Source organism: Ixodes scapularis, unplaced genomic scaffold (assembly GCF_016920785.2).
Source record: "Ixodes scapularis isolate PalLabHiFi unplaced genomic scaffold, ASM1692078v2 PGA_scaffold5__190_contigs__length_132052651, whole genome shotgun sequence".
Lineage (NCBI taxonomy): Eukaryota > Metazoa > Arthropoda > Arachnida > Ixodida > Ixodidae > Ixodes > Ixodes scapularis.
In genome coordinates, this window is record NW_024609880.1 from 117,118,163 (window position 1) to 117,134,028 (window position 15,866).

Here is a 15,866-nt window from a genome sequence, read left to right on the forward strand (position 1 = left end):
TTGCAAAGTACGCTTCTATGGTCTCCTTACTCAGCCCGGAGAAGGATTACAAAGAGGCCCTATAAATTCTGTGCATAAATAAAGCTTTTGGGAAACGTCAAACGTTCTTGTCTTATCTTACCGAATGTGTAGTCCTCGACAAAAAAAAAATCTTAAAACAGAGGAGTCCACTATAGTGGACTCCTCTGTGTCTGACTCCTCATAATGGATGTATACATCCATTATGATTGCCACTGAGTGACGGAATATAAACTGTGTGTTCGAGAATATTGGAGAGGAAGAAAATTTTGCAGACACAAAAGGTCTTAACACCTAGGCAACATATTGAAACCGGAGAAACGGAGACGAAAAAGGACATATATAACACCGTCTCGTCCTTTTTGTAATTTTTGTCCGTATTGCCTCCGAGTTTCTGGTATTGTTATGTTGCCTAATATTTACCAGATCACCTGCGCCCTCAATCTTCTTCCACTTGCCACTGAAACCGATCTCTTCCGAAAAATAGGTTAGTATAGACCGTATCTTTGTGAGCAGCGTCATTTGAATACCGCAGCGCCTCCTGGAGCGCGTCGAATTCTGAGACCGCATTGGGATGGGGCGGAAGTTGACCTTTTCCATCTGCCATTGACATGCGAAAGTGACAGTGGCCGACAAAAATACAGTTCCATAACCCTCCTCTGGGTCTTTTTGCTGTTTGTTCCAACCCAGGAAGCATAAAAGCGCGCGGCAAATATTTTCCCCTTTCTCTCACTCCCTACTTCAGTAAAACGGCCTATATTGGAATCTTCTGTGCTGAGTAATATGTCTCGTCACCTCGACCTTGCGCAAAAGAGTATCTGACCCTGAAACTATGGCTAGGCCGTATACTTTTTGGGGTTTATTTATGTTAGAAATAGGCGAATGTTTTCGGGAACTATTGATTTTCAAAATACCAGTCCAATTTGGTGAATTGCCTCGTGCAAACCCTTCAAACGACTTTTATCGACGGAAAAACAATTTTTAATAGAAACGAACAATCAAGACGACAAACGTTTCAACTTTTATTTACATTTGCTACACAATATTTTCCACACTTCAATATTGTAATATACGCACGCACACATTCCAAGGCTCGCATCTGTGATTCCCGCCCGCTTTTTTCCGTTGGCGACGCCCAATGTCTAGAACGCGCGCTCAACATTGCACTAGACACGAAAAGTCCAGAAAAGTCCAAAGAGGCTTCGGAGAGTTCCGGCCAGTCTGGTGAATGCAGCTTCGAAAACAGCGCAGGTTGAACAACGGCAATGATGGAGTACTGGCGGTAATGGAGAAACTAAGCTTCCGAATCGCTGAGCTTACATTCATCGTGCACGACAAGCCTGTAGATGCTTTCATAGGGAACAAACCCCTCTGGCAGCTTCATCGTGACGCAAGGATTAACTATATGCACGCGAAACCAGAGCGAGTCATCGTTGAACTGCGGGTCGTCAGAGATGTTGCAGGTAATCAGAGACGATAGTTTTGTGCCTCTACCCTCTCCTTTCCATCCTCAGCTCGGTTCTTTGAAGTCCCGAGCTCTCTCATCTCCTCCTGTTCCTGAGTTGTGGATGTTAGAAGATCGCTTCGATGACTCCGATGACGATACCCGTACTCCGCCGTCGCCTTTGCGCGTGCATCGCATCGTTATCGGGTATCGGAAGTATCTGAACGATATACTAAAACTCTGTATTGTCTCTCCGTACACGGGTGGTTACAATGACGATAGCGGCATCTTGTCCGTGACGTTTTTACGGAGGTGAACAAGCTCCGAACGAACTCTACTGTTCTCAGCTCCGAGCACACTAGCATTTTGACATTAGAATAGGCAGCTTGCTCTACAGTATTTCGATAAGGCGTAGAACACGGGGTCGGGAGCATTGTTTCCGCTCAGTGCACGCAGCATTCGCCCGACTCGCTGAACGGCTCAGTACGAAATTGCGTCTCGGACAGGAGAATTCCCATTGTTATATTATTCTTCCGTGACAGGCTGATTCTGCTTGAGTGTTCAGTGCCCTTCAAAGTGTTCTTGCCGCCTTCCACGTAGGCATCGCATTTTTAGTGACCGGTGTTCACACACTCAAGCGGAGACGACACGCCACATCGGTGGTTTGGATCCAAAAGCGACGGCCTACAGATGCTGGTTCGAATCCCGGCCGAAGGGCCCGCAACTTGACGGGGGTTTGTTTTGGTAAAGGGGCCGTGTAACCGAGATTCCCATTGGTCACCCAAAGTCCCCTAAGTGGTCTAACTTCATTCATCCTCAGTATTCCGCTTGAACGTGCCAGATGTCCTTCGTTTGTTTGGCGCGTGAAACTCCCAATTTCGATTTCGCGGGAACGAATGAACAAAGTATCAGCAAAGGATCAATCCCAACGGGCTTTAGTGTAACGGAAATTTATTCTAGATAAAAATATTTTAACGCCCGTATGTAGAGAAGAGACATATTTGCTCATATATATTAGGTGTATGGTGATTCCCGCCCACCTGCAGGCTCTTCTAGCGAGCAGAGATGGATGACACAAACTACCCGAAAAAGAAACAATGAAGAAACTGATGATGCACTTGCTGCAGGGAAAATAGTCGTGCCATTTGCCGCGCTCTCATCCAGCCGGAAATATGACAACGTGGCTTCTCTGGGCACGCGGCCATGGAGTCTCAGGCCGTTGTCTACGGAGCATCTAAGGCAACACGGAAATGCGAGATTCAAATACCCCATCAACTCCGCGATTATTAAAGCCTGAAATGATTTCTAACAGACCCCCCCCCTCCTTTCCCGAAATTGTGTCCGTCCGTCCGTCTGTCCGTAACTGACATGACTTGACGACACCCGCCCTGTACACCGATTCATTATCCCCGTAAACTTAGCAAGGACATTTATTTAAAAAAATATAGGTTTCTTTGTCACTCAATAATACGGCCGCTTAATGTCTCTTAAACACATTCAAATGATCGCCCCATAAATAATGCATTTCATGCATTCTAGGTTTTCAAAAATAAAAGTCGCTGCCCTTTTACTTTTTTGTTCCCACTTTGTGGATGTGTTTTCAGAGGTGTTTTCAATCGTTTTCACCATAAAATAGTCCACTTTTACTTTCTGATGCTCACATGAATTAGATATAATAGGGTTCCGGGTCGATTTGCTCAATACTTGATATTTCCTTTTCTGATCGCCTTGACTGCATGCTCTTTTTATTTCGTTTTATTATCCGATTATCATCACAAAGTGCTCGACTACTTGATTTCAGAAGCTTTTACTAACAAGAAAAAAACTCCCTTTTCCGGGGAACCATATGCTTTTGTAAAGAACAATTTTATTTAACAATTTTTGCCGGAGCAGTTTAATGAGCCATACAAAGGTGCCCCAATTTCTAGTAATTTACAGTGTCTAGAATCGATTGCAACTTCATGTCAATTAGTAGCTCCACGCCGTTCTCAAAAACTATGTGAAAGTACCACACCGTTTAAAAAAAATAGTTTCGTAATGTGATGTTCGATCAAGCGTATAGACTTCCACTCCGTCAAAAAGGAATTAAAAAAATTCCGTGGCTTCTTTATTTCTCTTTGTCAAATTACTTTCGCACAGCGAAATCTAAGCCGAGGACGATGTTATAGACACACTATAATTAGAGATAGATTATGAGTACATTAGAAGTTCCTCCCACCTCTTTCCACATTAGCAGAGCGAAGGCTGGAGAGGAGGTCGCTTCCTCCCCAGACTTCGCTCTGCTAAAATGGAACGAGGTGGGAGGAGCTTCCACCTTGCTCATAACCTATCACCGACTATAGAGCCTATACTTTGTTTCAGTTTTAGCCCACGCAATGATATAATGGGACCAATCACGGAGCGTTAAAAGCGCAAGCCACTGGACCTTTTGTTTTGATTGGTTCAGTGATGATAAAGCAGGTATGCATAAACATGACGAACCCCATGATGGTGCGTTTTTGACGCTGTCTGATGAGTCCCATCAACTCGTAGCGTTGGTTGGGTCTAAACTTAACGTGAAACGAAGTAAAATACCGGATTCATTCGATTCATTCATTCTTTTACATAGTCGTCTAAGAAACAATGTGCTGCCGGCTGGAAGTTGGTTCTACCCACTCTTCGTTTTACCTGAAGTTCAGACACAGCCGACGCTACGAACTGATGAGACCAATCGTGCAGCATTAAGAGTGCACCAACATGATCGTCATCGTGTTTCTGTACGCGTTCTGTAAACGCTGAACCAATCATGTACAGGGAAGGTCGAGTGACTGGCGCTTTTGACACTGCTTCATAAGCTCCATCTGCTCGTAGGGTCGGTGGTGTTTGGGCTTGACGTGAAACGAAGTGCAGTACTGCAGTCGAATCTATCTCATACCGTCTCGATCACTACGTGTTCTAAAGGCTTTCTCAATTTCCGTTCTCAACTGCTCTGCGCTGTGGGCGATTGGGTACCCCAGACTACGGAATACGTCAGGACACGCCTCCTGAATTTTGACCACGTCACGATAATCGAGCGATTGGGTCCAACGGAAAGCCGTTCTGTTTGAATTTCTTCGTATTGAAAATGAATTGTTTGTCTTTGTATCGGAGGCAAACGCGTGCGTTTTAAGAAACCTGGAGACATGCCCTGTGAAACTTAGACCGAGACGACTTAGAAGACCTTTCATGCCCGACTCCGGATTTAGAGCAATGTCCTCGTACCGAACTCGTGTTATCCGACTCTGAAGAATTATCTTAAGTTCGTCAAACGTGTCAATATCGTCTCTCATTTCTTGGCAGAGTGTCCGAATGTCCTTGCACCCCATTTCGTACGTACACCATGTCTCGCGCAGCCTGGAAGCCCATATACCTCTTGGGTCTCTGACGAGGTGTATGATTTTGATACTCCGTCCAAGATCATCGTAGTTTCTGATCAACTCCCGTACATCACGAAGCCTTAACAAGGTAACCTTCATCAACTGCATTCTAGACATGTTGCATACAGTGGATATAATTTCAGGGCGAAAGCAGACATTGATGTGACCTCTACAGCGGGACCACAATACTCTGTTTCGAGCGAAATGATGGCCAAAAGATTTTGCTTGTTTAATGTACTCTGGGACATGTTCAAAGTCGCAGCGGAAAATGTTTTGTATAGTTTTGTAACTCAGGGAAGTAATTTGTGGTGGTTTAGTGTGGTCGTTATGAAGGACAGACAGTGGTTCAAAGTGATAAAAGGTGAGTGGATTCTGGGACAACGCCGCGCCTAGAAACGAAGAGCCAGATCGGAAATAGGCCACCAGGAGGATACGAGGAACGGTCGAGGTGCCTGTGGCGTTAAGGATAACAGGCCCGGAGAGGCTGGTAGTCGACGTCGCTGACCTCGGCTGTCCGGTTGTGGCTTCTTTTCTGGGAACAGCGTTGCGGAATGGTCCTTTGTAAGCTTCGGTGACGTTTTTCGCCGAGAAGATAGCTGTGTGGTTCCTCGCCGTCGACTTAGAAACGGAAGTTACGTTGTCGAAATCGGAAGTTATTGGCACGGTAGGTTCATTGCCAACTTTTGTGGAGCCTTTTCTATTATATTTCCTTGGTTTTATAGGCACCATCAGAAAGAGTATAGTACAAACTAAAAGGGAGAAATATGTAAATCTTAAAATTGCATTTCCAGACCGCCCATTTCGACGGGGAATACTCGGTTCTTGACAATTGTATGTATTTTCTTGGCCTGTAAAGAACAGCGTCATTTTGGATTAGTGTTGATTTTTTGTGTTGGTGACAAAATATTTTTAAGTTTAGCGATTATATCTTAACCTCTATTTTCGGTGTCCGAAATTTATGTAATATGCTCAAGTGCTGCCTTCTTTCCTAATTGAATTTGCAAAACAGAAACCACGCACTGCTAGCGTCGTAACTGGCTTGTCGCGGTTCATTGAGATACTTAGTTTAGGCATACTTGCAGAAATAAAACATCTATGCGTCCTCTCTCATTTCCGAATTGTTTTATGGGTGAGCTTTAACGTATTAGAAGATAACACTCCCGTATTTTGTTTAGGAACACGTTTAATGCAAGCCTGAAACTCACAGTTCTCACCTGTACACAGAACGTCGGTTGTTCAATCTTATTTATTAATTTTTGAGGGCCATATCTTCACGTGAAGGCCTTCTGCACTTCTCAAATTACATCTGCGTTGTATAATCCTCGTTCCCCAGCTATATGTAACACACTAGCCAATGAAAATATGAACTGGGGGTTTATTTAAGGCTAGGAGATCGTATATAGCATTTCTGTAGGACCTACGCGAGTACGCAAATGTGGAGTTTACGTAGATCGTTTCCGCTGTACCGCTGCGCTCTCTGTAGCCCGCTACGAGATCTGGGACTCTGCTGGCAAGGCTTGCGCCGCTCATGCGCACTAGTGGCGTCGTCGTTCCGGAGAGCGTTGCGGAAATGGAAAAATTATCTACGAAAACTCCCTATTATCTCGCTAGATGTAAGGTTTTGCGTAAGGTTTTGGGTAACTCATTCATATTTTTATCTACGTTAGGTGCTCTATCTTAGAACGTTAGATACAACGAAGCCTAAACGGATCACGAATGCGCTTAAGTTTCCCAAATAGGAAGTCCTTAGGTTTTACCTTCTTATCTAGAGTTATTTAAAAAAAAAAAAAAAAAACGAAAGTTCACATTATTTTTTTTTTCGATTTTCCGTCTAAGTTGTACGCCATCAAAAATATCTTTAGTGCAACATATATTTAAAAGGAATACGTGAAAGGAACCCTAGTGATCTGCGCAAGTAAGCTGGACGGCCAGGGGGACATAATCAAGGGGTATTCAATGTCACGATAAGCTAAATCATTCACTAAAAATATGTCTTAATTGGTGGAAATAAGCATATGGTTACAGTTAGAAACTTGCTGAGCGTAATAGAAAACCACCAAATTAGGAAATTTTATAAAGACTTAAAGAAAACGGCAAAATCGGGGATGCGCTAAAGCTACCAGTCGTACAACAGGTGCAAGGCTGGGATTCGAAAACCCGGTTGATATTCTTATCATCCGCGTCTCGACAGCAATGGCAGCATGGCAATCGCATCCAATAAAGATTTATCGCAGCACAGGTCCGGTGTGCTGATTGCTTCTGCCAAGGAACCGCGCAGACGAAGAGGTTCTGTTGTAGAATTAGCGTAAGACCGTGCGTTTCAACCCCGTGCTGTCCATATACTGAACGAGCCCTAAGTCACTGCCCACAAGGCAGAGGAGGAGCAGACAAGCGGCACATCGTGTCTTGGCAGCAGTGTCAGCACAGTGATCGCATCAACTAAACTTATTGTAACACGGGTTGGTCCTACAATAGTGCCTGTTTTGTTAGCCTAGCTTTTAACCAGTGTTGCTACCGCTGATACCAGATTATTCACTGTTCAGTGTTGTTGTATGCGCCCTGACTATCTCTCCTGAGATTTGTGCGTGTCTGTAATGGATTCGTCGAAGCGGGACGATATAAGCACGTGCAACGAATCAAACGGCCTATGGACATAAGTTAGGCTACGTGGCAACACTCGACTGCTGAAAGGGCGATAGCAAAAACAAATTCAACCAAATTTTAAAGAATAAGCCAAAAGGAAACACGAATCGGAGAATAGATGTACGTACTTGCAGCGATAAACAGCGAGCTTGATAACCTTTTGACTTTAAACTGCATGGTTTAAAGCATAAACAACAGTCCAGATGTTGTCAGTCTCGTTAATCAGATGAAGCAGCAAGACGTAGAAATAAAACCCTTGAAGGCCCGCAGTGAAAATATAGCGGACGCTGACTGCCTTGACACGGTAAAACGACTGAAAAGGGAGGTAAATGAGCATCAATGGCGAAGCAGAAAGTTTAACCTAGAACTTCACGGAGCTCCTCTTGAATAAAAAAAAAAACGATAACCTTTTTTGTGAAGTATACAAGGTTGAGAAGGAGTGAGATATAGAACACCTGTGAGTGACAACCTCGACGCTCCCCCCAACATACTCTGAAGGCAGACAAGACTCTAGGTTTTATAATTATAATACATGTGATGTGGTTTTATAATACATGTGATTTGAACGAAGTCCACAGTTAGAGAGGATTCACTCAGCCGTCTCCATTCTGGATAACCTGTGGTTCGCGAAACGGCGGGTGGCAGATGGGTATTATAAGTATTCGTAAGATAAAAATGGAAATATATTTCTAAGGAAGCTAGATGGGGAGCGAGCTATTCTCATCAAAAGCGAAAACAATTTTTGTGCGCTTGAGTGACCATTAAACTGATGCCAGGAGTATGGTAACTGGTGTTATCTTTGTTCTTATGGCAGCCCCAAAGTTCACATTCCCCACGGAAGACACATTCACTGAATCTGGATAGCAGCACCATAACTAATGAATGCTTTTAGGATGTGCCGGAACAGTTATCTGCGATACCTTCTAATACGAAAGGTATGAAGTGCAAGCGAGACAATCTTGAATTGTTCTTTAACTCGTTATGTTTGCGGTTAGATGCAATCATGTTCGCTAAGAAGTGGCTCTCGGTAAATGATCAGGTACGTACCTCATCTAAAAAATTACAAATACGCAAGTCAGTCAAGAATGGAAAAACGAGGAGGTGCTGTTGCGATTCGTAGTAATCAAAACAATTTTTATTGCGTTGTTGAAGAATACTTTCTTATTAACTCACATGCCAACCCGTTTACTGCACACGCAGAAAAATTGTGTTTGTCATTGTGTATTGACCACCGACTGCAGACATGCATTAATTATTTAAATTTTTGGAAGCACTGCTTCTCTATTTTGGATCTTGTCCGCTTTCAGTTTTGATAGTCGGTGACGTGAAGATTATTACGACAATGAGAAATGCTACTTTTACAAAACTGATAGTGTAGCTGCCTACGAATACCCAAACGCGATAGCACTGCCAACCAGGAGGGCACCAGTACGCGTATCCTTACTTGACATCGATTTTTGGAGACATTTTTCACTGGGATTGATCTGAATCTATCAATGCCAGCTCCGGTGTTATTTTTTCAACTTGTAAACAACCTAGCAAATGGAAACGGCGTGATTGGTTTGATAATTTTGAAGTTATTCAAGGGCGCAGTCTCATCTATTACATAGCTTTCTCGGCTATTCTACCCTTCATTACTCGCACTAATACTAACAAAACAGGCGCTCATATTTGCTGGGGACTTTCCTTCCATTTTTTATTCTCAAAATTAATCTGGATCTTACACGTGGAAGAAGTTTCTCTGTTGGTTATTACATTCACTGCATTCCACACTTTCCTCGGAACGTTTTTTTTTTTTTCGTTTTTTTTTTTTTTTTAAATGCATCTTGATATAGTAATCGCACTTCTCTTTTTTTTATATCCGCCGTTAGTTTGTATCTCACGTTTTTTTAAATCGCATCAAAGTCTCGGGTATCGACGAAGTCCTTGCACACTTTTTTTTTTTTTTTTTTTTAATTTCTGTAACACACTTATTTATCCAAGGCTGTATGTTTTTTTTTTCTAGATTTAAGAAAGGGGAAAGCCTTGTCATAACATTTTAAATGTTCTTCGAAATCGGTTAGATACAACATCAGCATTCGTTATTTCTTCAAGGACGTTGCTTCAGTTAGGACTTCCTCATTTACTTTTAAATATTACTATGTACTGTTACTTATATATAGGGTGGCGAAAGTCGCAAAGCTCGATCTAAAATGGGCCGTAAAAATTGGCGCCTGCTCGAACCAGTCTAAACTTTTCGTCACAGGTCCGTTTTTTCTTGTAAAATTACAAAGCGTAGCTCCGTTTCTGCAAACAATTTGGCCAAGAACGTCGCCATGGTCAAAGGCGGGCGGCGACGCAGATGACTGAGTCGATCGGCAAGGCGCATTTGGCGCACGTAATGATAGATGGCGTCGGGAGCAGCGTCGGAATAAAGTCCCTCTATCGTGGGAAGAGTGGAGCCATTCTTCAAACAAGCCCCCGCGCTAACTACTGAGCAGTCGTCACGTGACATCCTGCTACTTTCGGTTTTGGACTTCCAGCCGCCATTACTTTACCAACCTGTAGCTCCGCCGAAACTAAAGGGCTGCTGCGCCTGCGGAAAAATTGGCCGGAGAGCTTTTCAGTTTTCTGTCTGGAACGGAAGATGAACCTTAGAGGAAGACCTTGCTTCACCAAATCGGTCGAAAAGATTTCAATCCGACGGAAGCCGCAGAGTTATGCGATGTAGGTGCTCTGTATAAAGCTCACCAGAATGCAAAAAGACAGCTGTTAAGAGCGAATAAATCACTCCATTCCACCGTAAGCGCGAGCGATGTAATAGCGAGCACAACACTGCCGACTTGGCATGCACGGACGCCCGTGCCGTGGAAGTTCTATAGGGCCTGGTCCTGCTCGTGCTCGAAGCATCGGCGTCGTTCTCACTTTCGTGCGGAATGCGGCGGAAGTGCGGAGTACGCTCTCTCATCAAGTGTTGTGTACGTGCGCGCGTTCCATTCTTTGTTTCGCACAAAGTTGAACGCTTGCAACGCCCTCGCGGCTGCGGAAACGATTGAGCATATGGATGTATGCATACCTCGGTTCAACGCGAGCGAAGCCAATGTGACAAGCAGGAGTATGCTTTTTCTCCAACCATTAAAAAAATGTAGAGAATCATTTGAAATCGTGGAGAATACATTTGCAACTTGGCGGATTTATATGATGATGAAAAACGACTTGCGATTCCTGTGAAACCAAAGGGGCGGAGAGGCACTCACGAGACACTGACCGATAATGCCACTCGGTAGGGACGATTCGGACGATTATCCGAAGCACTTTTCGGATCCACGGTTGGACTAACAGACCTAGAGCGGCTTCAGGGCGGTCGGATGCGAATGCGGGCTCTAAATGAGGTCAGTGCTACACTTATGACGACAAAAGTCCTCACGACCGGCATCGCGCTGCTCGAGCTGATCGAGGCGTCGAGACAGTTGGGAACATCCAGAAGGCGCCTCCGTCGCAAACCGGAAGTTAGAGGTGGGGTAAGGAAAAATTTATTTATTTTTTTTTTGAGGAGGAGGGAAGGAAATGCGCCACTTTTTTCAGGTACAGAGTTTTTACGTTGGAATGTGTAGCCGACCAGCGAAAGAAAGCCGACAACGCACAGATGATATCCGTCGGCATCAAAAACGCCGTCGTTTTGCAACCACGTTGTTTTTCTTTTTTTTTTCTTTTTTTTTTTTTTACTTCAAGTTTTCTTGTTATAGTCCGTATTTATTTTTAAACCAAAGGTACACTACAAAAAGATCTTCCTTTTAGTAAATCACGGTCGTCGCGAGTAGTCTCTATAAGAAGGTAGCGTCATCTATCGATACGTGCGCCAAACGCGCCCCGCCGCTCGACTTAAGCCTAGCCCACATGGCGCGTTTTTCAGTGCGTCTAGACGCGCGTCTCGGCTTGGCGCGCGCGCTAGGCAGGACGCGTGCGCCCAGTCAAACCACACGCAGCGCTACCGGGCAGCGCTTCGCGTCTGCGTTTCCGAAGCGTCTGCCCAACGTAGCCAGACGCGCTTAAGCAACAAAATCAAATTTTAAAAAGAAATCGCGCGGTAAGTGATGGCTACATGCCGTAATATTTAGTTTTAGTAATAGCAAGCACTCATTTTTATTACAGCAATCGCAATGAAGCTCAATTTAACTAATTTTCATCCCTTTTAGTGCGTACGCTTCATCCACGTTTCGATACGCCATTGGCATCACCATCGCCCGCGCCAAAACATTCACAGCTGGCCGCTGGCCGCTACAGAGGTCACGTTGTTGCGGTTGTTGCCGGTAGTATTAATTTTGTACCTTTGTCTCTCGGTGTCCTTGTATTCTTTACATTTGGCCTGCCGGAGTGCAGGACGCTTTTGTACTTCGCTAGGTCCTCTCTGTTCCGCTGAAGCAGCGTCAGCATCTCCCGCGGAGCAGGGAGGATTCCCCGAACTTGTGTAAGGTATGGTAAACGGATATCCGCGGGCGGAAGGACGTAACTACCCATGTTCGCCCTGCTGTTAGCGTTGGCGGGGCCTAAAAGCCGTTTTTATTTAAGGCCGCGAGCGTAAAAATTTCGTAAACTCCGCGCGCGCGGGTGTGCGTGTGTGCGTGCGCGTGTGCGCTCTGCCTTGGAATGGCACAGGGCTGTTACCCGTTTTTGTATGTGTATCTTCCTGTTTTGAGTGTTTTTATTTATTTTCCTCTCCCGTATCCCTTTCCCTACTTGGCGGCGTGCTAGCAGGCCCACCTGCGTAAGAGTCTCAACCTTTCTGCCTAGCTTCGCACGCTGCCGAGTGGGTATCGCAATATGTGCAAATAAAAAGTATTATTATTATTATTATTAGCGCCTTTGTCGCGAGGTCCGTGGCGAAAACTACAGTCGTACAGTGGCGAAAACAGTGGAGACAATTCAAACGCTCCTTGCAACTAGTGGACACGGCCGTTCATTGGTTGTTGCCTTCTGGACGCAGCGCGAGACGCGACGCCTGGACGCAAAATATCTGGCTCCTCCAGATACGCCGGAATGCGCCTAAAAACGCTGCGTTTCGTCCCGGCGCCGGAAGTGACGTCAAAGCGCAGGCGCAGACGCGACGCAGACGCGGAGAAAAACGCGCCATGTGGGCTAGCCTTTAGTCGTCTGCGTCGCCGCCCACCGTTGATCCTGGCCAGTTTTTTGTACTATTTTTTACAAAAGCAAAGCTACGCTTTTTAATTTTACAAAAAAAAAGGCAAAAAAAAACGGACTTGTGAAATGCATGTTTAACGAGAAGTTTAGATTGCTTCGTGCATGTGTCGATTTCTACGGTCTGTTTAGATCGAGCCTGGTGATTTCATTAACCCTAAATATCTATATCTTTCATTGGGGATGAACGTCACACAAGATAGGAAAGCGGTTACTATTATCGTTAGAAAAGACGGCATATGTTATGTCTATCGCGTATATTTGTGACACGTGTAAACTTTTCGAGCAAATAATTATTGAAGGGGCCCCAGTGGATTTTTATATCGCCTTTTTATGGCGCCAACGGAAACTACATACCTTAATTGTATATCTTTAAAAAAAAACTACAATCACCCGTCGCTTTTTTTGCCCATAAAAATGCAACCAAGCATTGTGGTACGCTCCTATTCTGAGATATATATCAGAGAAAACCGTGTTACGGTGTTTTTATCGCGCTCTTAAAAGGTAAACAAGTCACGCATGGGTGATATTTGGGGTTTTCTACGACGCTTATGGCGGATATATGGAGCTTACGCCCCACGAAAAGGATCTCGGAATCCATTTTGGAGCCCCTTTAAGGAATCTTATTTTGCGCGATGGAACAGGGCACCTATTCCAATGAGGGGGTATTATAAACTTACCTTTTTCTCCATATTTTACATGATCATCACAAATTAACAACATGGCTTGTGTATAGTGGTTGCAGCGGACGCATGACTGCGTTTACTGCAAGTATTGCAAACACCTGCTGGTCTTCACACAATCAGAGTATGGGCACGGCTGCAGCTGTTTGAAGATAGAGTTCAGAAGATTATTGTGTGTTATTTGAAATGCCGAAAGCTCTAGAATATCTCTCCAGGCAAACAAACTTCATGTCTTAGCAATATAATTTTTTTTTCTGTTTTTACATTTCAATACGATCGTTCATTCGCTGCCACATCGATATTTTTTCTAAATATTAGTTGTGATAAGGGTAAAAGAAGATTGTTATATTTCATATTTTAAAAAAATCTTAAGTCCTTGAGTTTTTTTGTTTGTATTTTTTACATGGTTTACGAACCGCTTGAATGTGGACAAGCCACCAATAAAACGCCTTTTTAGCAGACGGACAACGTATGTATTGAATTCCTGCTAAAGAGTTCTTTACATTTTATTTATGTATCTTCATACCTCGAAATTTCTCAAAAATGAAATTTTTGTGCACAAAATGCATCATCTTCGGCCATTTCCCTACAAAATCTCAGCTCGATGCGTTAAAAAACTCATTTAGGTGGTCAATTAAAAAATCCAACGACCTCTTTGACTCTCCTGGTACAACTCATGCTCCCTATAAAACAAAAATAAAAATTCACCTCAGACGAAAAACATTTATTTGACAGCAAGCCACGTAAAATCCAGAAGTCAAGTAATCATATCATTTCATTCCATTTCATTGATTATACCCTTAAACCCTTCATAATGCTCGCAACACGAAATGTATGCACCAAACATTTAAGAAGCTGTTTAAATCCTTGCTAAGGGGAAATAATAGGAAATCGCAGGTGGGGTAAAAATATATGTTTCAGCTGTCTGGAAAGGAAATATTGATATCAATGTGGAGCGCAAGTTCGTCTGCTTCTTGCACAGGGGTTGCGATAATGTCAGAACGACGTCGAGTTCTTATCTGCTGATTGAAAAAAAAAAATAGTGGGTAGACCTCAAGGCATCAAGCATTGAGGTCTACCCACTATCCTTTCAAAAGAAGCCAATCAGAGCTCGGCGTCATTCTGACGTCACCGCAACTCCTACACAAGAAGCAGACGACTTGCTCGCCTCATAGTCCCTGACTGCTTAAGAAACGTAGGGTATAGCTTATTGTTCTGGCTTCTCGCTTCGAGATTGGTCGTTCGCCATTTCAAAAGGACGATGCTGCAATTTCATTAGCTGAGGAGCGATAATTTGATGTTCGAAACTCGCAACGCTTTGCGTTTCTTACACTTTCGGTAACTATAGGAACCATGATAAGTTCGTTGAATAAACATCGACGCGAAAAATTTGGGAACAAATTTAAAATATCGGTGCTGCCCGCTCGCGGCCAAGTCATACAATAAAAATCAGGTTCCTAATGATCGCAATATCCTTTTCTAATATTACTGTCATTTACGTTTCGTACCAATCGTTTCTCACAATATTCAACTGAAAAGAAAAAAAGAAGCTTGTTATAAGGTCGAATAAATCTAGATGACTATTTGAAACTCCAGTCGTGACCTAATTAAATACAAGTTCAATAAGCAAACAAATACCGAACGTCAGCAGCATAACTGCAAAAGTTCGCGTACCATTTCTAATTTTGCGTTTTCACGAAGATATAACGTTTCGTAAGAAAGTGAAGATTCCGGGTAAACGTTCCAGTAAATCAGGAAGACTTTTAGGGAGTAAGGGAAAACAATAAAACCGCCGCACTAAATTTAGCCTTTGAAGATTAAGCCTTTTGGCGACTAACCAGTCTACTAAATTTAGCTTTAGTGGAATAAGTGAAAAACAGTTTTATAGAACCATTTCAAGACGCGTACGATCTTAGCTTGTAGACGAGAGCAATTCCATGTGTATTTCATACTTAGGAAAAGTCAACGTAGTCCGTGAACAAAATAAATTTCGCATCACTTACAGCTAGGGGTGTGTAAATATTCAAAACTTCGAATACTTCGCGATTAATGTTCGCTATTCGATTCGATTCTCTTCGCACTTTCGCTGTTCGAAGCATTCAAGTTCTTCGAATGCTTCGAAAACTACGAATAACCCGGAACTCGCTGAGTAGTGTCAACTCGCGGTCGAGTTCTCTGTTTTGTTTTTGGACTGCGCAGTATGGTTTCGAGCTTGGTAAACCCAAAAATCCAACATAAGTGGCTTTTTCTTTGTATGAAGCACTGGAACGTTGTTGGCACGCGGCAGCGCGATGTGACGTTTGCTTGCCATGATGTCTGGACTGCGGAGTTGGCGAAGTGGTCGTGGCGCAAACACTGCGATAGATTTGATGAAGGACTAAGATTTGCAGCGGCACGTGCATCGTCGTGAGTACAAACTCGACGGACCATACTCACTACAGTCATGATGCCTGGAAGGCCTACAGCCTTTGTTACAGTCACTACAGTAGTCAAGGTGCTATGGATTCG

The 15,866-nt window shown here is 43.7% G+C and overlaps 1 protein-coding gene across 2 annotated transcripts; it reads right to left on the reverse strand.

Moving 5' to 3' along the window:
* Nucleotides 1-1,027: 1,027 nt before the first annotated feature.
* Nucleotides 1,028-13,442, reverse strand: LOC115313409 (carbohydrate sulfotransferase 1-like). Of its 2 annotated transcripts, XR_006078357.1 has the most exons (3): nucleotides 13,356-13,442; nucleotides 7,629-7,813; nucleotides 1,028-5,705 (listed from the first exon to the last, which is right to left on the reverse strand). XR_006078357.1 is itself a non-coding variant. In XM_042293882.1 (2 exons), the coding sequence occupies exon 2, from the start codon at nucleotides 5,722-5,724 to the stop codon at nucleotides 4,366-4,368; it is 1,359 nt and encodes a 452-aa protein (XP_042149816.1). In that variant the 5' UTR covers nucleotides 5,725-7,813; nucleotides 13,356-13,442; the 3' UTR covers nucleotides 3,040-4,365. The 2 variants fall into 2 exon arrangements, 1 of the variants encoding a protein (XP_042149816.1); XM_042293882.1 differs by having other exon boundaries at nucleotides 3,040-7,813.
* Between the last annotated feature and the right edge of the window lie 2,424 nt (nucleotides 13,443-15,866).

What these genes read in the sequence shown, in the direction of transcription:
- LOC115313409 (XM_042293882.1), bottom strand. Translation starts at nt 5,724, where the DNA reads ATGACGCTGTTCTTTACAGGCCAAGAAAATACATACAATTGTCAAGAA.